The sequence below is a fragment of the Podarcis erhardii genome (genome assembly GCF_964252035.2).
Source record: "Podarcis erhardii genome assembly, chromosome: 7".
NCBI lineage: Eukaryota > Metazoa > Chordata > Lepidosauria > Squamata > Lacertidae > Podarcis > Podarcis erhardii.
The window spans coordinates 4,819,957-4,843,482 of NC_138511.1; the positions used below are offsets into that span (position 1 = coordinate 4,819,957).

At 46.0% G+C, this 23,526-nt stretch overlaps 1 protein-coding gene across 5 annotated transcripts in view; it reads left to right on the top strand.

The window, feature by feature from the left end:
- KCNIP3 (potassium voltage-gated channel interacting protein 3) overlaps positions 1-23,526 on the top strand; it is a 118,675-nt gene that overhangs the window by 89,573 nt on the left and 5,576 nt on the right. For all 5 annotated transcript variants that reach the window (XM_081870066.1, XM_081870067.1, XM_081870064.1 and 2 more), the window contains 4 exons: positions 14,746-14,870; positions 18,984-19,053; positions 20,685-20,755; positions 22,905-23,012. In XM_081870066.1, the coding sequence (XP_081726192.1) occupies positions 14,746-14,870; positions 18,984-19,053; positions 20,685-20,755; positions 22,905-23,012 (374 nt within the window). The remainder of the gene's footprint in view (positions 1-14,745; positions 14,871-18,983; positions 19,054-20,684; positions 20,756-22,904; positions 23,013-23,526) is intronic.

Consider the following 23,526-nt stretch of genomic DNA (forward strand, 5'->3'; position numbering starts at 1 on the left):
GCGCGCATATCTTCTGCCCTGTGCAGCAGACAGTGGATCTGCTTCCCTGCTTCTCACAGCTCTGCCGATCTCCAACCCAGTGAGTTTCCTCATGTCTTACAAAACAGCCTTAACCATGACAACTGACTGATAAACCTCTGTGCAAGTGTCGCACCAACAAATCAGGATGGCGGCTCAGTTAACAGGTCCTCTGGAGGAGCCTTAGAACGTGCATCCAGGTCTTTGAGGCCTGAGCCATGTTGCCTCTGGGGCGGCACAGAACCAGATCTCCTTCTCTCTCCAGCTGGAACACCAAGGTTGCCGCTCCTGGCTCTGGCACCGTCCATGGTAATAAAGATCCTGCAATTAGAACTTAGTGAGCAATTCTGTTGACAGAGCACAAGATGCATTAGGATCTTGCTCCTTCTCTCACGGCTGGGTTGATCCTGCAGACATAGCAAAAATAATGAGTAGGAAGGATTTAATCATCCACAGAAGTCTTTCCTCGGGACCTTGAGTCTGAGTCGAGCCTTCCCTGGGACAAATAATTACTGCGGAAGATCTACTTTGACAACAACCTTCAGACTCCTGGAGATCTTGCCAGGAGGGGGAGAGAGATCTCAGTCTGTTGAGTGTCACAGGCTGCCCACCCACCCCATCTAAGTGCTGCTGTTTCGGGGGCTTCAGTCGAGTTGTCAGGATGGTTCTGCTGCTTGGGATAGATCTAAAATGACTCCCTCCCCCCAGTGCTTCAGGGCTCATCCTTGGAATTGTTGGCTGCCCTGTCCTGCAAGGGAAGGGATCTTTTAGCATTGCAAGGGTAGTAATGATACCCCCATCTCCAGCCTCCTTACCTCACTCACTTTATTATCTCAAAAAGACAACTCTCTACTAATATGCAAGTATATTTAGATTGGAATAATTGAGTTTAGGGAAGTGTTTAATGTTAGATGCTTTATCATGTTTTTAATATTCGCCCAGAGTGGCTGGAGAAACCCAGCCAGATGGGCGAGGTATAAATAAGTAGTAGTAGTTGCTGTTAAGAAGGCTTTTGACTGATCATTTTTTGAAGTTTTTACACTGCTGTCTTAATTGCAATATGCAATATGTTTAAATGTTGCTTTGCATTGTTGCTACATGATATTATTGTGAGCTGCCTTGGCTCCCTTTGGGGAGCAAGCATGAGATTTTTATTACAGCAGCTCAGGGACCTCTCTATCTGGCTGCTGACTGTCCACAGGCAACTCACCCTCCTCAGACACCCTTCTCACCACCCCTGCTTCATACTCTCTTGGAGTGTTTCTGCCTGGCTGGAATATGCCCTTGAACTCTGACCATTCCTTCTGCTTACCTGGGTGGGGGGTCATAGAAAGGGGCATGTGAATGTGTACAGAACCTGGGTAAAATTTGTGTTCATTGCTCTGCCCTTTTTACCTCTGGCCCTGAGCACCACTGGCATGTGACCCCTGGAAGATTGTCCAGAAGGGAATGGAGATAGCTCAGTTGGTAGAGCATGAGACTCTCAGGGTTGAGGGTTCGAGCCCCATGTTGGGCAAAAGATTTCAACCTTGCAGGGGGTTGAGCTAAAAGGCTCTTCCAACTCTATGATTCTGTAATTTGCAGGCCCCCAAGCCTGCTTTAATTTTACAATCATGATTATGGATATACTGAAACAGACAGGTGAACCAAATGTCAATTTCTGAGGTCAGAAGTAACAGTTTAGATGCTGTGTGCATCCTGGACTGCTGTCTATATTTTTTCCATCTTCCCAATGTTTCCTTGCTGGTTAATTTTGGAGCATCATGTGATCTTTCACACAATGTAAAAGCCACTTGCCACTTCTGGGTGGGTTATAAATATTATTATTATTATTATTATTATTATTATTATTATTATTATTTGGTGGAGCCTAGTGAAAGTTTAGCACTTATGTCTGTACTAATTATTTCCAGGATAAAAAATCCACTTTCAACTCTGTTCACTTGGGAAATCACAGGAGTTTTGCCCTATAATTTCCCTCCAGTTTGCATGAGCACAACACCACACTTGTGTGATGAAATGTGGGGTGGTATCCTGCATACAGTTCTTCTCCACCCTTTAACATTTAGCGTAACAGGGCAGCATATCAGTAAAAAATTCACAGTTCCATAACTGTGGCAACTGGTACCACAGTGTAAAGGGAACATCCGATATCTTGACGGAAGTGCTATCATAACCAGGGAAACTAATGCAATCAGCCTCACATCCAAATGCAGCGAGTGCATTTCAACCCAAGTGTGCCACTGACAGCACTTAGTGGCTTGGGTTCAAACTTTGGCTTGCCACTTGCTAATCCTTGGGTCTGTCTGCTTGTTTTGTGGTGCCACTACTTAGCTAGCCACACACCATCTTTGTCTTTGATCTTCTCCCAACACAATGAATCTCCTTGTGATTGCTGCGAATGCCCTTCCCTATCTCCTGCTCAACATCAAAAAAACGAAGATCATGGCCACTGGGCTCATCACCTCCTGGCAAATAGAAGGGGAAGAAATGGAGGCAGTGAGAGATTTTACTTTCTTGGGCTCCATGGTCACTGCAGATGGTGACAGCAGTCACGAAATTAAAAGACGCCTGCTCCTTGGAAGAAAGGCGATGGCAAACCTAGACAGCATCTTAAAAAGCAGAGACATCACCTTGACGACAAAGGTCCGTATACTTCAAGCTCTGGTTTTCCCAGTAGTGATGTATGGAAATGAGAGCTGGACCATAAAGAAGGCTGATCGCCAAAGAATGGATGCTTTTGAATTCTGGTGCTGGAGGAGACTCTTGAGAGTCCCATGGACTGCAAGAAGATCAAACCTATCCATTCTGAAGGAAATCAGCCCTGAGTGCTCACTGGAAGGACAGATCCTGAAGCTGAGGCTCCAAGACTTTGGCCACCTCATGAGAAGAGAAGACTCCCTGGAAAAGACCCTGATGTTGGGAAAGAGGGAGGGCACAAGGAGAAGGGGACGACAGAGGACGAGATGGTTGGACAGTGTTCTTGAAGCTACCAGCATGAGTTTGACCAAACTGCGGGAGGCAGTGGAAGACAGGAGTGCCTGGCGTGCTCTGGTCCATGGGGTCACGAAGAGTCGGACACGACTAAATGACTAAACAACAACAACAACAAATCTCCTCCCTTTTTCTCTGTTCCACCCCATCACCCACACCTGGCTTCCAGCTGCTTGCTGTTTTCAGGTGGGATTCAGTTGTGTACTGGCAAAATCAGTTTGTGCAGTGGATTTGATGACTGAGTGTAACAGATTTGCTTCCACCCCCAAACCGCACTTTTTGCAATAAGAAAAGTGGTGGGAAAGTGTAATGGGAAATGTGTGATAATGAATGCTTGATGCAGCTGTAGAAATGAACACATCTGAATCCTCAATAAACAGTGGAGGTCTTCTGAACCTCCCACAAGGTTTATGAAAACAAGTCAGGATGAATGCTCAATAAGCAGTGATGCTAAAATCACACTTTGACACATTAGCTAGAGTGGAGTTCATGGTTTAATGGGAAGCACCCTCTTTGGGTGACAAGGTGTCTTACTTACTTCAAATTGTGGTAAATTTCAAGATCAGTAGGCCAGGGCATTGCATTTTAAGTACTGTAACTTAAAATGGTGGGCAGCTTAGGGAGATCATGGATGAGGCCAAGCACAGCCAGTTAGGTGCCACTGCAAGCCCCTGGGGCCCTTGGCCTGTGACCAGCCTGGCCGGCTGCTGGTGGCAGCCCTGCAGGAAGAGGCTTGTTGGTACTCTGGGCCACCTAACCAGATGCCAAGTAATCCGGCAGAATTGGTAATCCTGTCCAGAGGTGGCACCTTTAGGAGTTCACCCAGCAGCACCTTCTGCAAACTTGGAGGCCCCTGCCTGCCAGGAGCACCTTGGTCTGAGGCAGCCATTTGTGCATCTGGAAAGTCTTTGCCAGCTTTTGCGTTGCAGTTTTGTTCCAAGTGGGGAATGGGGGTCTAGCTGAGAGGTGCAATGAATGTGAGGCTCTCCCCCGGCTGTTTTTCCTTATACAGTGGTGCCTCGCAAGACGAAATTAATCCGTTCCGTGAGGCTCTTCGTATAGCGGTTTTTTCGTCTTGCGAAGCAAGCCCATTGACAGCTTAGCGGATTAGCGCTATTAGCGGTTTAGCGGCTTTTAGTGGATCAGCTGATAAGCGGCTTCGCGGCTTAGGAAAAGGGGGGGGGGAAACCCCGCAGGAACTCGCAAGACATTTCGTCTTGCGAAGCAAGCCCATAGGGAAATTCGTTTTGCGAAGCGCCTCCAAAACGGAAAACCCCTTTGTCTAGCGGGTTTTCCGTCTTGCGAGGCGTTCGTCTTGCGGGGCACCACTGTACTTCTCATTGCCTTGCTGTAACTCCAGGTTTTACCCACTTTCCTGGAAATTAAGCTAGAAGAAGGAGTACAGAGAGGTCCTTGGCAGCAAGCAGGACAGGACAGAATGATACTTACTCCCATGTGCACAGGTGATTCCAGACTGAAAATGAGAGGACAATGAACTCCATCGGCTGGGTGAGGACTGCAGGGCCTGCTCCCTTCCAGGGCCTTCTCCAAGTGGCCCAGGGGGCGTGGCCCAGGAACAAACTTTTGGAACAAACTTTTGGGGAAGTGTGGGAAGTGTTCTGCCATTGCTTCCCTGTTCCAGGTGGTTAATGTGCTTTAAAATGTCCTCAAGCAGTCGGTGGCAATTTAAATTTTTGTTTCTTTTTTTCCTTTTTTCCTTTGTCGGGGGTGGGTGGGATGGATATTTGGTTGGGGATTAATTTTAGTATAATTGTTCTGTTCCTTTTTTGTGTTATTGTTGTTCTATTGGTTCTGTATAGTTTGTGTTTTGTTTTTAAGGGGCGGGATCAGGGCTGCCTGGGAGTGGGGCCCCAGCCAACACGATGGCTGGGACAAATTCCACGGGGGGGGGGGGAGCACTGGGACATCCGATCTCGGTGATCATGGGCAGGAGGAGGAGTTACGCTAAGACCAGACCATGTCATTACTGAGGAGGCAGGTTTAGTCATTGTTTGAAGACTATCCCTGCCTCCGGGTCTGGCCTTGACCGGATGGATACTGGAATCAACAGGGGAAACCTACATGACCTGAAGTGTTGCTGTGTAATGCCAGGTCAATGATGAATAAAACCACTGCCATCCACGACCTGATTGTGGATGGAGGATTTGACCTGGCATGTGTGACAGAGACCTGGTTGGAGGAAGCAGATGGGCCTGTCCTTGCCGCTGCTTGCCCACCAGGTTTCTCTTATGCACAGCAACCCAGGCCTTGTGGGCGGGGGGGGGGGTTTGCAGTGATTTTTAGGAAGTCACTAGCTTGCACCAGGCGTCCTACTGGGAAGATCCAGTTCTCTGAGTGCATGTTCTGGAAGTTGGGCAATAGGGGCAGTACAGGATTCCTTTTGGTGTACCGACCTCCCCGCTGCACCAAGGATTCCCTGTCTGAGCTGCTTCAGGTCGTGGCAGATTTTCTCCTGGAGACACCTAGTTTGGTTGTCCTAGACTCTTTCAGGTGGTTCGCAATTTAACGGAACCACCTTTACCACCGGGGCCTTGTAAAGACCCCAAGATCTCCTGCAACGATTTTGCAAAGTTTTTTGCAGATAAAATCACTCATATTCGGAAGGAGTTAGACACCACCGTGGGAGCAGGGCTGGGGCGGGAGAGTGCTAGAGCTCTGTCTGGTCAAGTTGCATGGAATCAATTTCAATCCGTTACCCCCGAGGATGTGGACAGGCTGCTTGAACGCGTGAAACCAACCACCTGTCTCCTTGATCCTTGCCCATCCTGGCTAATAAAAGCAAGCCGGGAAGGGCTGGGCGATGGACTCTGCGGGGTGGTGAATGCTTCCCTCTGTGAGGGAACATTCCCAGATCCGCTGAAAGAGGCGGTCATTAAACCGCTTCTTAAAAAACCATCTTTAGACCCGGCCAGTATGGCCAACTATCGCCCAGTCTCAAATCTTCCATTCTTGGGCAAGGTGATTGAGCGCGTGGTTGCTGAACAACAACAGGCACGCCTGGAGGATGCGGACCATTTGGATCCCTTCCAATCGGGATTCAGGCCTCATCATGGGACTGAAACTGCCTTGGTTGCGCTGGTTGATGATCTCCGGCGAGCTAGGGACAAAGGTGAGAGTTGTTTCCTAGTTCTGCTGGATCTCTCAGCGGCCTTTGATACAATTGACCATAACATCCTTCTGGACCGTCGAGAGGGGCTGGGAGCTGGGGGCACTGTTATACAGTGGTTTTGCTCCTTCCTCCTGGGCCGTGTTCAGAAAGTTGTGGTGGGGGATGAGTGCCTCAGGGTTCCGTCCTCTCCCCCATGCTTTTTAATATCTATATGAAGCCGCTGGGAGAGATCATCAGGGGGTTTGGGCTGGGTGTCCATCAATATGCAGATGATACCCAGCTCTACCTCTCTTTCAAATCAGAACCAGTGAAGGCGGTGAAGGTCCTGTGTGAGTGTCTGGAGGCAGTTGGAGGATGGATGGCGGCTAATGGATTGAGGCTGAATCCTGACAAGACAGATGTACTGTTTTTGGGGGACAGGGGGCGGGCTGGTGTGGAGGACTCCCTGGTCCTGAATAGGGTAACTGTGCCCCTGAAGGACCAGGTGCGCAGCCTGGGAGTCATTCTGGACTCACAGCTGTCCATGGAGGCGCAGGTCAATTCTGTATCCAGGGCAGCTGTCTACCAACTCCACCTGGTACGCAGGCTGAGACCCTACCTGCCCGCGGACTGTCTCGCCAGAGTGGTGCATGCTCTAGTTATCTCCCGCTTGGACTACTGCAATGCGCTCTATGTGGGGCTACCTTTGAAGGTGACTCGGAAACTACAACTAATCCAGAATGCGGCAGCCAGACTGGTGACTGGGGGCGGCCGCCGAGACCACATAACACCGGTCTTGAAAGACCTACATTGGCTCCCAGTACGTTTCCGAGCACAATTCAAAGTGCTGGTGTTGACCTTTAAAGCCCTAAACGGCCTTGGCCCATTATACCTGAAGGAGCGTCTCCACCCCCATCGTTCTGCCCGGACGCTGAGGTCCAGCGCCGAGGGCCTTCTGCCGGTTCCCTCATTGCGAGAAGCAAAGCTACAGGGAACCAGGCAGAGGGCCTCGGTAGTGGTGCCTGCCCTGTGGAACGCCCTCCCATCAGATGTTAAAGCGATAAATAACTACCTGACATTCAGATGATATCTTAAGGCAGCCCTGTTCAGGGAAGTTTTTAATCTGTAATATTTTAATGTATTTTTGGTTTCTATGGAAGCCGCCCAGAGTGGCTGGGGAAACCCAGCCAGATGGGTGGGGTACAAATAATAAATTATTATTATTATTATTATTATTATTATTATTATTATTGGCTCAGCCCTAATCCCATAACAGTTGCCCATGGTTCTATCATACATACAGTCATCTGATCTATCTTAAAGCCATTTTTTGCTGGCTGCTGTCCCGCAGCAAGGAGTTCCAAATGTTATTTGCATATAATTTGACTAAGAACTTCTCTGCTGCCTGTCCATTTCAGTGGATGAGCCACCCTGGTCTTCCAAGATCAACCTGATCTACCTGAGAGCCTTTTAGCCTTGGGAAGAGATGTGTCAGCCTATGGAGTCTTATAGCCGGTGCCATGACAATTACAGCTTATGAGAGGCTGGGTGCCAGAGCGCACAGCGAGCAGAAAGACTTTAGAATCAGTTGTGATTTCCTTTCAGTGACCCTGTGTCCCTTCTTTGCTAGAGGATCCTCCAGTTCTGCACGTCTGTGGGTGGGGTAGCTCTATTTTTAGGAAAGGAATATGAAATTCTTGGCTGGTTGGAATCCCAGAGGTCCTTGAAAACGAGACTTGTGGCAGAAAATAATGTGTTATCTGGAGCTATTCTGTGAAGCTGGAGTTCTGGACAGGGGTAGATCAGTGGTCAAAGCCTCTGTTTTGCATGCATCAATCTTGGATTGATTTTGAAATCTGTACTTTTCAACCAAATGGGTAAGTATGAGACAATGGTCTAAACTGGGGCAGCCTTTGCAAAAAACCTATTTGTTTGTTTTTTAAAAAATAATATTTATTAAAATTTTAAAGGTTACAGAAAGAAAAAGTAAAAATACCACATTAAACAAAAACAAAACAACACATCACAATATGAAAAAACAGAGAAATAAAATCCATTAAACAAAAACGAAAAAACAAAGAAAAATACAGCAAATCTTCTCATTACTTATCTTTCATTAGCTTATTTCCTTGACCTCCTCACATCTCCCTTTTTTGTATTCTAGATCAATTATCCATTTCAGCAAATCCTTTCCCTCTTTTAAAATTTTAGTCCTGTAATTTATCTTAATATAATGCAACTTTACTTTTCCTCCTTTCACCAGTTAACAGTCAGTTATTCCCAAATCCTTTATATCATTCTTGCTAAAATCATATAATATCATTCCAACATCCTTCTAACAGTTATTAATTTTACAATGTTTCTGTAAATAGTCTTTAAATTTCTTCCAAACAAAAAACCTATTTGTTCTTTCCCTGGTAAGTTGAGATTTTTCATGCATGTAAGCAGTTTAAGTAACAGGTGCTTAGCATAGATTTTCCCTGTCATTGACAGTAGACTTATCGGTCTGTAGTTCTTTAGTTCACCTGGGTCACCTTTTTAAAAGACGACTTTTTTAAAAAAGATTGGAATAATTATTGATCTGAGCCATATTTCGGGGATGATTCCATATTTATCAGTGAGAGTAAATAATTGAGCTAGGGGTTCTGCCCACCATTCTATGAAAGTCTTAAATAATTCTATTGGTAGACCATCCTGCCCTAGTGACTTGTCTAGTTTAAAACTATTAACCACCACTCTAATTTCCTCCTCTTTCACCCTTGGCCACTCCTCCAATCTGCCCAGTTTGTTATCATCGCTCTCCTTTCCATTCAATTCCCCTTGCAGGTCATTAAATATGAATATGAAATCCTGGGTCCATTTGGATTCTGCAATTGGTAGAACAACTAAATGGCTGCCAAGTTTCAGGCCTCAATACACTAACAACCCAAATGCTGTGTTGTTTTTGTTTTGGATGGAGTCGAGTAACCGGGCCCATTTTTGGGAGGCATATTTTTTTCTTTTTGGCCAAAATACAAAGATATTTTCTTTTTTCATCAAGGTAGACAGTTCATTACGGTTATCTTTGAAAATTTGGCACATTTTCTTTTAAGTTGAAAACATTCATCGTCGAACCAGGGTCTAGTTCTGTATTTAAATGCCCTGACATTTGGTGGAGTGTTGAGTTCTTCAGACATTTTGAAAATTTCACTATATACTTTCAGAATGTCACTGTGAGAATTGATATTCTTTAGTTTAGACAGCACCTGGCTTTTCAAATCAACTGTAAGTTTTTGCCCCACTACTACACTCATTTCCTGAGACCATTTAGTTGAGTCATTTGCTTGTGTTGGCAAAATTTTGTGCTATTCCAATTAGTTGTTTCTAAATTGAAGTTGAAATTTATAGACATCAGCAGTGGTTGGTGATCACTTTCTGTGCACGTCCCAATTTTGAAGTCCACTATCATATTTACAATATCGTAAGGGACTAGCATGCAATTGATGATACTACATCCTCGAGGGGGAAAATTTGTGAATTCCTTGTATCTATCCTCAACTGTTGAGCCATTCACAATTTGTAACTTAAAATTGTTACACAGCTTGAGCAAACATGTACCTTCCCTGTTTATAACCTTGTCTCTAGAGAGTCTTGCTATTTTCACTGAATATGCAATATCATCGGAGGTATTCCAATTTAAAGTGGTACGTAATTGTTTGTTATCAATTCCCACCCTAGCATTTAAATCACCTGCTGTTACTAATGTGGGGTTTGGGTTTCCATCTGTCAAATTTTCAACGTAAGAGTTTAATTGTGACCAATTTTCTACGGAGATAATGTTTGTGGTAGGGGGGATATAGACATTTGCAAGCAACAAGAGATCATTTTTAGTAGTTAAAAGTAGAGCTTGTGCAATTGGAGAGCATTTTTCTAACTGTTTGACTTCAAACCTTAGATTGTCTTTAACCAGACAGCAAAACCTGCTTTGGATGCAGAAGGTCCCAGGTTCAGTCCCTGCAATCTCCAGGTAGCGAGACCCCTGCCTGAATCCCTGGGTTGCCATATGTCCTCTTTTTCCAGGACACGTCCACTTTTTATGGGTAAAATGAGAATTGTCATAGCCATCCATAGTTAAAAGTAGAAGTCGGCAAATGTGTCCTCTGTGTGGGTGCTTAATCTTTTCTTTCGCTTGCCACTTCTCTGCTCTGCATTGCAAACCATGGGCTCTGCTTCCTGGCCTCTTCCCCCTGCCCACCCCCACTGGGCGCCACAGGCACATTTACTTTTTGGTGCGCCAATGGCAGTTCTGCGTAATTTTATTGTGGGTTCAGTGCTGCTCAAACACACAGGTTTCATGCAGCATCCACATGACATTGTCCTCATCAAAATGCCACCGCATATTATTTTTACGTTTAATCTAGTTAAATGTTTAAAGAGCAGAAAGGGATTAAATAAGATATGGGGACCACATTTTGATGAGGACAGCATTGGATGGATGCTTCAGCAGCTCTTAGCCACAATGGCTATGTTCTCGCTCCGCTGAAGGCAGCGTGCCCCTGCACACCAGTTGGTGGGAGTCACAAGTGTGGAGATGCTGTTGTGCTGAGATCCTGCTTGCATGCTCTGCGTAGGTATCTGGTTGGTGCCTGTGAGAACAGGGTGCTCAGACTAATTGGGCCTTTTTGCACCAGCAAATTCACCATAAGCTGCCACATGGAAGCCCTCCAAACCACCAACTCTCAAAGAGGTGTTCCTCAAAAACCCAAGAAAGTTCAGCTAGAGGCATTTGTGTGTATCATGTAGTAAAACCACCTGTAGCACAAAAGAGGGGTCTCTCCCAAGCCCTGCAACACCGCTTCCTCTCCATTGAGGCACACACTCTATTTTGCACTATAGCAGCTCTCCCATATTAAAATGATTTTTTTTTTGTCTTTCATACTTGCAAATTAGCATGACAACATTTTAAATGGAATGTGCAACATTGGGGAGACCTCTGAGGTTTCTGAGATGTGTCACACATTTATCTATGTTTTACCAAATTTTGGTTATAATTAGTTATAAACCAAACTACTGTAGTTTTTACAATTTGGTGTTTATTTCTTCTATTGCTTTATCTTTTCTTTTTTGAAAAAAACCTTTATTAAATTTCTTTCACTTCTCCAAGGTGACAAGTGCCACTCAGGCCATTTCCAAACATTTTCTTTATAATAAATGCCTACTGTAAAAGCTAAGCCAACACTAAATAAAGATTCCCAAACCTCATTTGGTATCTCCATCTGATGATCTTTTTGTGGGATAACCAGCCTCATATAACCAAGATGCTAATTAAAGTCTAATTAATGCATGAAGGGGTTAATACCATAGAGTAAGATGCCCTGGTGGGCTTAGCTCTATCCTCTTTCCCTCACCTAGGGAGGAACCAGATAATCAAGGCTTTGTTCTCTTCCAATCTACCTGAGAAGCTCAGCATGTGAAGAGGTTTGAGCCGGTTGCTCCAGCTCACCTGCATGGCTCTCACCAGCCACTCTTCAGTTCCTGTACCAATAATCTAGAAACCCTTACCCCTTTATAACTAAGCTAACTTGCCTTTGCACGTTTTCTGAAGCATATGAATCTGAACTTCAGAGAGTTTGTAAGTAAACTATTTCTTTACTTACCAAATGTATGGTCCGTCCCCCCCATGCTTGGAGAAGAGGGAAACTTTGGAAACAAACTTTTTCAGGGGACATTTTAGAACTCACTTAGAGGGTCACATCTTTTAAAAAACTAACAGCCTATATTTCCATGCTTTAGATTGCTGCATGTTTGGTGATTTTAAATCTCTGCTTGGCTTCTCTCACTGAGTAATTGCCTCAAAGTTGGATCTTGTCATCCAGGAATTAATTTTCTCTCCTTCCCCCATTTTGTTAAACAATGTGCCTGTGCTTCACTCTCCCACTTTCGTTAGTTAATATTTGATAGATACGGTAATTTGGTGAGGGCTCCCCCCCCCCCCAAAAAAAAGTATTCCCAATTAATCTTTCAAATTTCTTTTTTTTTTTTTTTTTTTGTTCTTCTTAATTCTTTAATATGTTTTCACTTGTATGAATTGGAACGTGGGGTGGGGAGGTTACTGCTCATATTCATCTAAAATTTGCCAAACATTTTCAGCTATAAACCTAATTACAATAGTTCCAAATGTCTGTGCATCTTGAGAGTTAACTACCATTCATTTCAAGGGCATTGTGCAGCAGAAGTGCTTCCTGGATTGTGCTCATGGGGTCAGATTTGTCTGCCTCCCACTTTCCCCAGTTTTAATGACCACCCCCATTGCCACTTCAGCCAGTTCCTACATCTTTATCCTGCCGTTGCTCAAGGAGCTGTGGTTGGCTTAAATGGTTCTCCTCCACCTCAATTTTATTACTACAACAGCCTTCGTGGGCGAAAGAGGATTTGAATCTGGGTTTCCCTGGTCCTCCCAGTCTGACATTCTAAGCACAACTTCATGCTGTCTCTTGTCCTGAAAACAAGGTTGTATCTCACCACACACACACCCAGGACCTTAATGCCCTCTATTCCCTGCTTTTGTGATTTTAAAAATAATTATCTCTGAGCCAGGACTTAATTTGTACCTCAACCTCTCCCTGGCATCAGTTTTCAATTGCAGAGCATAGTGAGTAGTGGACCAAGTGTGAATAGTCCTTGAGCATGTGCAGAGTACATTAATCTCATGACAAAGTGAACAGTTTCCAGGTCAGAGGGTCAAATTTCTTGACTTACCTGAATCCCTGGCATCTCTCTTTCTCGAAGGTAAACCCTGCCCCCTCCACCTCCCTGAACTGCCCCCCATGCCTGGGTTTGCTAATAAAATTGATCTGCTAATAAAAGAGAGTCAGAGAGATTCTGCAGGTAAAACTGTTTTTGCTTTCCATTAGTTACACTTAGGAAAATGAGCTGTTTTGACCTTGATTTAATGGAAAAACTTATTATGACTCAGTTTGAAAACTCTTTGAGGCCATGTGACAGTAGTAGCAGAAGCAGCAGCCGTGTTTGCAGAGCCAGTCCCCTCCAACTCACATTCCCCAATTCCCTGGTGCCTAGTAAGACAAGGATAGTTAAGCATGTGCACACACACACACCCCGCTCAAATTAAAAAACAGAGACACATAACTCCCATCATATACCCCTTTCCCATTACAACTACTTTTTAATGCTTGATGAACTTCTTGTAGTCATTTGCATGCTTGGGTAAAATGACTTTTGCCAGAAATGACTCTTTAGAAGTTTGTAGGGTCAGAATGCAAAGATCAGACTGGCTGAGTCAGTTTAACCAGTGGTGCTCACAGTATTCTATAGTGGGGGGGGGGTCACCTTTTTTTGATATGTGGGCTCTGATCCAAAGGGCTTGCCTGTGCATATACTGACAGAATGGTGTACATCTCACATCAACCCTTAATAGCTAATCACTGGCTGAGCCAAACACTGTATAACCTTTTGACAGAAGTGGATGAAATTTCCAGACATAGACAACATTAGCTAAGTGGATGAAGCCTGTCAAATTTCAAATAGGTGCAAGGTGGGATGTTCCTTCTAAATCTCTCCCCAAAACAGTGTGATTGGACGTGAAAATTGAGGGCACTGTTGGAAGATTAAGCTGTCAATACCAAAACTACACTCCCTCCTCTCTCTCCCTCCCTCCATCCTGATGTCTTTCTTATATGAAGAACTTGGGTGGGTGTGTATATATATCTCCGCAAGCAGACTGTCTGTGTCCCTCCAGATCTCCAAATTGGCTCTGAAGCTTCATAAAGAACCAAATTCTGTTAGGGATTATTCAGAGAATTCCTGCTTTGTTTCAGGAAAGACCCAAGTATCCCCGAAACAACCCACTTAAGTTTGAGATTATGAAAACCAAGTGCACATCCATAATTAATACTACACATTTCTCCTAAAATATTCAGGATAAAAAAGTTTTTTATTGTTTCCCAAGACTTCATGAGATTTGACTTAGAGAAAGCATATTTCAGAGGTGCTGTAAGTTAAGAGGTAAAACTGAATGCTTTACTCTCCTCCAAAAAACAAAATCTTGTGCTTCAGCTTCAATGGAAATTGAAGAGCACGTTGTAAAAAAGATTTCAAAGACACATTTGCAGGGTCAGCTTTTGTGAAAACCCACCTCCCTATTTTGACAAAGAAGACTTGGGGATCTGTAGTCCGAAAGACCTATCATCAACATAGCAAGCTACCTTACAGTGACTCAGGGCTTGTTCACACTTCCGCTTGTCTTGTGCCTAGAAAGCCCTGGTCTGGGGGGCTTTCCACTTGACCCGGACTTTCTAGGACTGGTCCAAACGGCCCATTCCTTTCCCAGGGAAAATCCACTCTTTAGCGCTACATGCATTTTCCAGTGTGGACAAATGTGTAGTTTGTTCCTTAAGTATCCCATGAAGGCAAGAATGCCCAGACCATCAGGGGGTGTCTCTGATGCTGTGAAGATGACCTGCATATGGACCTTCTCTCCTTCATAGGATGTTTTACTTCGATAAAGCGTTGTCAATCAGGAAGTGGTTTGATTGATGCTATTTGAGCAGGCCTTCTTCTTGACAGGTCAGCAGGGCAGGGGCTGTTTGGAGCAGGTGCTCAGTTTGCCCCTCTTCTCTTTGCAGACAGCAGCGACAGCGAGCTCGAGCTCTCGACCATCCGGCATCAGCCAGAAGGGCTGGACCAGCTCCAGGCTCTGACCAAGTTCACCAAGAAGGAGCTGCAGTCCCTCTATAGAGGCTTCAAGAACGTGAGTGGGAAGCTTCCACTGGCTTCTTGCACCCTCCCAGGCATTTCCTGAACTCCAGACTTCCCCAAGCCGTGGGAAATCTCATAGCATCTTTTCAGGAGATCAGATTTTTCTATCAGGGTGGGCCACTGAAGAGTCCCAGTGTTTTTGTGCCATCTTGTTTCAATAAGTATTTTTACCCTACCCTTTGGATGAGAAGGAGCTCCTAAAGCTGTTTACAAAGCATCATAATCAAGACAGTCTCTGCTTGCAATTTAAAAGATGTGGCATGAAAGGAAAGGGGATTAGGAGGGAGAAGGAGGGAAAGGAAACTCAGGCACTGGCTCTTAGTTGAAAAGCTCTTAAGAGTGTTCTTTCTGGCAGGGGTGGGAGAATCAAGTTCCCTATAACTAGGAGTTTCTAACCTGCAGACTACAAGGGGTTGTAGGACTACATCTCCCATCAGCCACCACCAGCCAGCATGGCAGGTGGTCAGTGATGACAGGAGCTATAGTTCAACATTATCTGGAAGGCTACAGGTTCCCCTGTCCCTCCAATATCCAGGCATAAGAAGAACAAATCTACCCAATGTACCTAAACCAGTTAAAGATGTGATTTTCTCTCCCTGTGGAGCTGTAGTTCCGTGAGGAAAGACAGGGAGCTTTGGCAGAGACTTGGATTATTGAGCAGATCTGCCCAAGAAGCCTCGTCATTTGGCTTCAGCACGAAGTGCCTTTCAAGAAACCACCCTGCCTTCTGTTCCATGTATCTTTAATCACTGTTTCCTGTAATACTTGGCTCTCGGGCATCATCGAAATACTAAGTTAATTGTTTCTCTGCCAGCGCATATTATTCCATTTTCACTGGGATCCATCTCAGAATTGACTGATGAATCAACAGCCTTTATTTTCTAGACAGACTTTCATATTGCAACTTTTTTAGTATTGCTTAATGCAGAAGGTGTGACGTTCCACTTCCTCTGAATTCATGACACTTGAATTTGACTGCAAGGCCTTCTTGCACCCCAAGTAAAAAACAAAGCCCCCAGTTTCCCTTCACCTCAGGAGTCAGATCCTATAACTTAGTTGCTCATGCAACACATAGTTAAACTACGGAACTCACTCCCACAGTGATGACCACCAACTTAGATGGCTTCAAAGAAGATTAGACAAAAACAAGGAGGATAAGGCTATTAAATGGCTCAGGAATGCAATGCCTCAAGGAGATAATCTTCTGAGGCCCTTCTCCAAGAGAGGTCCAGAGGGTGACAACATGAGAACAGGCCTTTTCTGCAGTGGCCCCCTGTCTGTGGAATGCTCTCCCCTGGGAGGTTCGCTTGGTGCCTTCATTATACACCTTTAGGCCCCAGGCAAAACCATTCCTCTTTAACCAGGCCTTTCGCTCATTCACACCCAGTGCCCTTTTAATACGGGGGGGGGGGGGGGAGTTGTTGAGTTGTTTTTATTTTGATTATGTGTTGTGTGTTTTTATATTGTGATTTCAAGTCCTGAGACCTGCGGGTATAGGGTGGTATGCAAGCACCATTATCATCAGTGCTCGTGACCATGATGACTATGTCCTGCCTCCACAAGAGTATTCTGAATACCAGGCGCTGGGACTCACCTGTGGGCGGAGGGCTCATGCGCTCGTGTCCCGCTCAAAGGATTCCCACCGGCATCTGGTTGGCCACTGTGCAAACAGGATGCTGGACTAGAAGGGCCACTTGGGGCCTGATCCAGCAGACTCGCCTTATGTTCTTAACCCCACTCAGTTTCCTGGTGTGAGTGTACATGACTTACTGAAGACCTGGAGTCACCAGTGTGGTCCCCACAGGTGTTTTTTTTATGGCGCTCACAGGGACACACCCCTTGCTGAAGCCTTCTGTTGTTCACAGTAGAGTAGGTAGCCATGTGTGTTTAGTTGTGGTGTGTGCAGTGGGCCCTCAACAATTTATCGGGATTGCAAATGTGCCCGTGAGAAGAAAGGGTGGCAACCCCTGCTCAAGACTGTCTGGCCCCACCTTTCAGATGCCCATGCATTAGCAAGATTGCCTGGAAGAAACAAGGGACTCAGCTACATAAGTAAAAAACCAGCGATTTGAATGCATTATAAACATGTAACACCAGATGGCGCCAGAGAGCAGAAATTTTGTTTATACGTGATTTTCCATAGGGGCTTTCCCCCTTTTGTTATAATGATCTAATTTCTGACTTCTTTATAGCATTTATTCCTGTGTATAGATTCACCCAAAGTCTATACACATGCAGCAGATAGCACATAGACTTCCACATGAGGGTGTCATTCTGGTCACGTGGAATCCTGTACATCCTCCTTCTCCATAGATCAGGGTGGCACCCTCCAGATGTTGTTGGACTCTTAGCTCCCACCAGCCCCAGCCAGCATGCCCAATGGCTATAGTCCAGAGCAAAGGAGGGCAGCACATTACTGATCCCTGCTGTCATGGGTGTGGCTAAGGGGGGTGGGGGGGCAGCTCCCCCCCCATCAAGTAAATCAATAAAAATACTTAACTAACTGAGGTTCTGCCCCCCCCCCCCGCCCCATAACATGAAGCCTGCCGCCCAACATAAATCCTGGCTACGCCCATGCCTGCCATAGGTGGCCATGCTAATTCCCGGGGGCCTGGAGGTGGGGCTGCAAGTCTGCATCAGGAGGGGCAGGTTTGCAGCCCCACTCCCCAGGAACCATGTGATGGTGACACATTTCCTGCGTATCAGGCTGTTGCTAAAGGCACAGGAGCTGGGCCTGCAAAAATGAAAGGTGGCCAGAAGACAAGCGGAAGTCAGGATGCCTGCAGCTCTCATTTTAGAGCTGGTTTAGGGGGATGGGCCATAGCTCAGTGGGAGAGCGTCTGCTTTGCATACAGAAGGTCCCAGGTTCAGTCCCAGCAGCATCTCCAGGTGGGATTGGGAGAGACTCCGTGTCCGAAACCCCATCGCTGCTGAGAATATTGAGTTAGACCAGTCATCTGACTCGGCAAACAAGGCAGCTTCCTCCAGGAAGGACTGCAGCTCAGTCCTTGGCATGCAGAAGGCCCCAGGCTCAGTCCCTGCCGCTGCCAGGGTAGGGCTGGGAAAGATGCCCTGCCTGAAACCTGCCCCTGCACTCAGTCTGACAAAGTACAGGGCAGCTTCCTGCATTCTGTGTTGTGCATTCACAGCTCTCTGCAGAAACAAGAGTGAGTCACAGTGGGTGTCTTTAACTCTGTGTGTGCAAATTACGCATTACTGAGTTTGAGGACAAATTAGAGCAAAGCTTTATGTGTACTCATAAGACATATGTGGCCCCTGATGCTTCCCGAAGTCCCACATTCTTCCATTCTGTCAGTGACTAGTTGCTTTTTTCCTGTTAATTTCCTCAATTTACCTGACTTAAAAAAAAGCCCCGTCTGCCTTTTCTATGGAAGAGGCAGCTTTTTATTACATTTTAAAAAAAACTTTCCACCTGCTTCTATGGCTTGGAGAAAGTAAGTTCCCTCCCTCAGCTTTCTGAAAACCAAGTGGGATACTTCTGCAATGCTACATATTCAATATATGTGTCTCTGTGTGGTGTACTAAAGTTAGAATCCAGTAGACGGATTGGTCTGTTGTAAGGGCCTTCTGTATACTTAATTAAGAGCAACCCTTTCAAATTCTTTTGTTTTTGTTTTTTTAAATATTTATTGAATTTTATAACAATTAATGATACAAAACTTATTCATCATGTTATTTACAATTATAACCCTATCAAATCCAATCGGGCTTACTTCTGAGTAGACCTGCATAGGACTGAAAATTCTAATGTGAAGTACCCATGGGGAAAACGGAAGCAGGATTATCATTATTCCATATTGGTTCATCCAATACCCTTTTCTCTCTCCAGCTACACCTAGCTCTAGTTCTGCCTGCTCCTGGCATGTGGTTCCTTAAGACGTGACGGAGTCGACTCTGTGGGGCAACCTAATTTGGTTGAGGATGGTCTTGTGATTTTTGTTTTGGGTCAGATGTTGGGCCATAACAGAAAGTGAAGTTTGGGGTGGAAGTGCACATGGGACCTGAGTGAGGCTTTGCTGCTATTTGCCAGGATGGCAGTGGGTGAAGCTCCAGAGGGTAACTTCCTTCTGACTTGCATTGATAGGAGTGCCCCAGCGGCTTGGTGGATGAAGAGACCTTCAAACTGATCTATGCTCAGTTCTTCCCGCAGGGAGGTGAGTCTGGGACTGATGTCTTCCTTTCAGCTGCTATTTGGGTTAAAGCACTGGCCCCCCTGATGCTGCCACAAAGCTTTCCCCCAGAATGGCAGTCCATGCAAAAGCAAGAATGCCTAGCCAGCTTCTAATGCTGTGCCTCTGCCAGCCTGTGCGCTCCAGGTGTTATGGACTACAACTCCCATCAGCCTACCAGGTTGGCAAAGTCTGCTACAGATACATCCAAATATGTATTGCTGCCTATATTGGCTGGTGAAGGCAGGTGAACATGGCAAGGATGTGGGTGGATTCCTATGGTAAAAATACCCAGGTACCTAAGCAGAACTTGAATAACCATCAAACCAGTTTAATTCCCCCAGAAAAATCTGGGAACTGTAGTTTTATTAGGGGTGGCTATATCTGTGCTAGAAATTGTTAGCATTCTTAACTCCCTAACTAAGGTGGCCACTTAAGCCTTGCCAAAAAAAGCAGAAATGTATCACCAAAATTATAGGACACAGATTTGTATATAAAGTTTGAGTAATTGTAATTTGATGAGGAGGCACAGAATTATTTGTACACTATCCCCAGCCTTCTCTCAGAACTACCATTTCAGGGCCCACGTGGATGTAATTGTGCCTATGCCCTTAGAAAGCATGGCCAAGACCAGTGAAACTTGGGTTCAAATCCTTTCTCTCTCATGCACAACTTAACCTCAGGATTTTTATTTTTTAATAATATTTATTAAGTTTCCCAATTTAACAATCCAATAAAGGTCACATTAAAAACATTCTGAATTATAAAACAATCAAACAGTCCAAATATTAAGACAAATTATATATCTTTGTTTGACTTCCCATGCTCTGAGGTTGGAGGACTGCCATCATCACACATTTGCACTGCTTTCTTAATTAGTCCAGGTGATTCCCATAAATCAATCCGATGTTAATCCTTCGTTCATTTTCACAGCCTCTGAGTTCATCCCAACTTAACCTCAGGATTGCTGTGATGATAAAAATGTGGTTATAAAAAAAATCCCATGGATGTCATCTTGAGTCCTAAAAATAAATGCAGGACATGGATAAATGGCCTCAGCAACATTGGCACCTTGCTCCAGGAACCTGTGTGGTGGCCGGGCAAATAATGTGGTTACTTCACATGTGCTATTCCATCTTGCGCAAGAGAAAGATGTTGCTGTGAAGCGGGTCCTTTCCTGCTGCTAAGATGTGTGAGCCAGGGAAGGGCCGTCACTCAGTGCTAGAACACATGTTTGCATGCAGAAGGGGCCAGGTTCAATCCCCAGGCTGGGCTGGGAAAGACTCCCTGCCGGAAGCCCCTGAAGAGCCCCCACCAGTCAGCACTGACTAGGATTGAGGAAGATCTGTGGCCCCCTAGGTGTCGCTGGACTCTGGCTTCCATCAAGCCCAGCCAGCAAGCTGCTTGACTACAACTCCCATCGTCCTTAACCATCATCAAGGATGATGGGAGTTGGAGTCGAGCAAGTCTGGAGGGCTCCCACCATGCTGAGCTAAATGAACCAACCTGCCTGGCAGTATCCAGCACCTTCCTGTGTTCCTGCTTCGTAGGCAGAGTGAATAAGCAAGACCCCACAAGCCCCTGTAGCCCACCTGCTTCTGCTGTTCCCTCTGCAGATGCCACCATGTACGCGCATTTCCTGTTCAATGCCTTTGATGTGGACCGGAATGGAGCCATCCGCTTCGAGGTAAAGTGCTCTTGTCTCTGTTCCTTGGGTTGTGGCTCCAGGCAGTCCTTGGTGAACCATTTGGGAGGTAAAATCGGTCAGAAGCAATGGGACAGGTGGGGAAGGCCTCTCTTCTCGCGATCTACACGCCAACAATTCTTTTGCTGAACATCACCTTGCTCAAAGAGGTTTTGGGTTGGATACAAAACCCTGCCAAACCTGTTTCCCAGAGGCGAAAGTAAGGGTGAACAGGTATACTCTTAATCTGCAGGCTGTTGCTCTGTGGAAAAAACCCAAATGGGTGCCATTTCTTGGGTGCCATTTCCCAGACTTAAACATACCCCACAAGTGTTCCATTTTAAACGGGACATCCAGAATCCCAGAGGCCAATCCCAGCTTCTGTTTGCATCCCAGAATGTCCCTTTTTCAGTCCAGCGCTTTGGTGTGAGTCCTTGCCCCAGACCAAAAGAACCCTGCTGAGAGCCGGATCAGAGAGCTGGACCAGAAAGTGTCCTGATTTGGGGAATGAAAATGTTGGAGGGTATGCCTTCAGCCGATGCACCATATTCACCAGGACTGAATGGGGGAGTGAAGGGGGAGGTGCAGAGCAAAGAGGCACAGGTTCAGCAGCAGTTGGCAACCTTTTGGAGCAGTGGGCACATTTGGAATTTTGACAAAGTGCAGTGGGTGCAAGGCACAAAATGGCAGCTACAGGGGCTCGGCATAATGGCAAGATCAGAAAAAGAGGCAGGACCACAAAATGGTGAGGGGGTGCCCCCCCCCCAGACACACCAGCTGCCCCATCAATGGGATAATGGCACCCACATGATCTACTGCTGCACTTGCTGACAAAGAGAAGCTCGTTGCACCTCTCCTCTGTTCAGAATGGATGAAACCTTTCACAGGCGCCATAGTGCATGCAGGCACATGGGAGCATTCTGTTGGTCTCCCCTGCTCTGGGGTCAGTATATCCCCTGCACGCTTCCTTTGCCAGTGCCAGCTCCCAATTTTGCGGCAGAGGGGCTTGAGCAAGATCCCTTGGGAGAAGGAAAACTCTGGTCCTAAACCTTCATTGCCTTGGGGCATCTTCAAGAGAAGAAAAGGCTAAGGACTAAATCCTACACAAATCTGGAGTAGATGGCACCTTCCGGCAACTCCTGCAGCCAAGCTGGTGCCAAACATCTTGCTCTGCTTTCCTTTGGACCACATCAGCGAGGCTGGGGGCGGGGGGAGGTCTTGGCATCTGGGCCGGCCAGGACCTCCCTACACGCTGCCCAAGCTTGCACCCCAGGGAGGTCACTTTGGTGCTGCTAACACAGCGGTTTGACGGAGGCACACTTCACTGTCTCTTGAGACAGACAGATGCCAACAGCAACAACATATAATTAACAACTATTAGTTGTGTACATTGCTTCCAAGAGGTCTACTCCAAGTATGAATAACATTGGATGCAACACAGAGTTGGAAGGTGTCAGCATAAAAACCGCTCTTGAATCTGCAGCAGAAAAGCCTTAATTGGCCTTAAGGAAATTCACAGACGTAGCAAATTTCAGAGAAGCAGGGAGAGTTCTAGTGTCGTCGGGGAGGTCCTGAGACTTTGCAGATTATACACAGTACACATGTTACACAGGCACTATATGGAAAGGCTGTAGCTCAGTTGTAGAGCATCTGTCCTGCATGCAGAAGGTCCCAGATTCAGTCCCCAGCATCTCCACGTAGAATTCGGAGAAACTCCCTGTCTGGATCCCTGGGGAGCCACTTGAAGGGCTTGTCCACACGTCTGTTTGTTCTGTGCTTTCTAGGCATGGGTCCGAGTGGTTTTACATTTGCCCCCCCTGCTTTCACTGGGAAACCTGCTGTTTACCACTGAATGTCAGTTGGGTTTCCTGTGGATTGACGCTTCTTCTGATTCAGTGATTAACAGCAGGCTTTCCTGGGGAAAGTGGCAGGGCATATGAGAAACCTCTTGCAGCTGTCCCTAGAAAACACTGGGCAGCTAGCTGGACCAAAGGCCTGAATCAGCACAAGGCAGCTTCCTATGCTCCTGTGTTTTTACTATTACGTCCCATTTGGCTGGAAGTGGCTGCCTGAGAGTGGAGGGAAGGTGTGTTCTTTTCATGGGAGCTGCACCATGGGATACCCAATTGCTCTGCCCCTTCTTCTCTTGCAGGATTTTGTCATTGGTCTCTCCATCTTGTTGCGTGGGACGGTGCATGAGAAGCTCAAGTGGGCATTCAACCTTTATGACATCAACAAGGATGGCTATATCACCAAGGAGGTGAGTTTTGTGCATGTGTGTGTGTGTGTGTGTGTGTGTGTGAGAGAGAGAGAGAGAGAGAGAGAGCGCACTTGTGCTTGTGCTTGTGCTCTGGCATCCTTGAGGCTACCTTTTAATATGTCTCTACTGTCCTTACTTACAACATAAACCCTGTCTGTCCCTGGTAAAGCGTTGTCCCATCTTTGCCTTTGGGGATGATTTGTTAAAACTGTCCTTCTTGGTAGTATGAAGTTTTTAGAGTCCCTGTTCTTCAGGGTTTAGCTCTGGGCTCATTCAGATGACACCTATTTATTGAGCATTCATCCTGATTTGTTTGCACAGCTCTGTACTTCATCAGGTCAAGGTATTCAGATGGATACTGGGACCTTCTGCATGCAAAGCACATACTCTCCTACTGCGCCACAGTCCTTGAGGTTTGAAGAAAGGGGTGGTTTAAATAGGAAGCTGCCTTATCTCAAGTCAGACCACTGAGTCCATCTAGCTCAGTAAAGTGTGCACTACCTGGCAGGGGGTC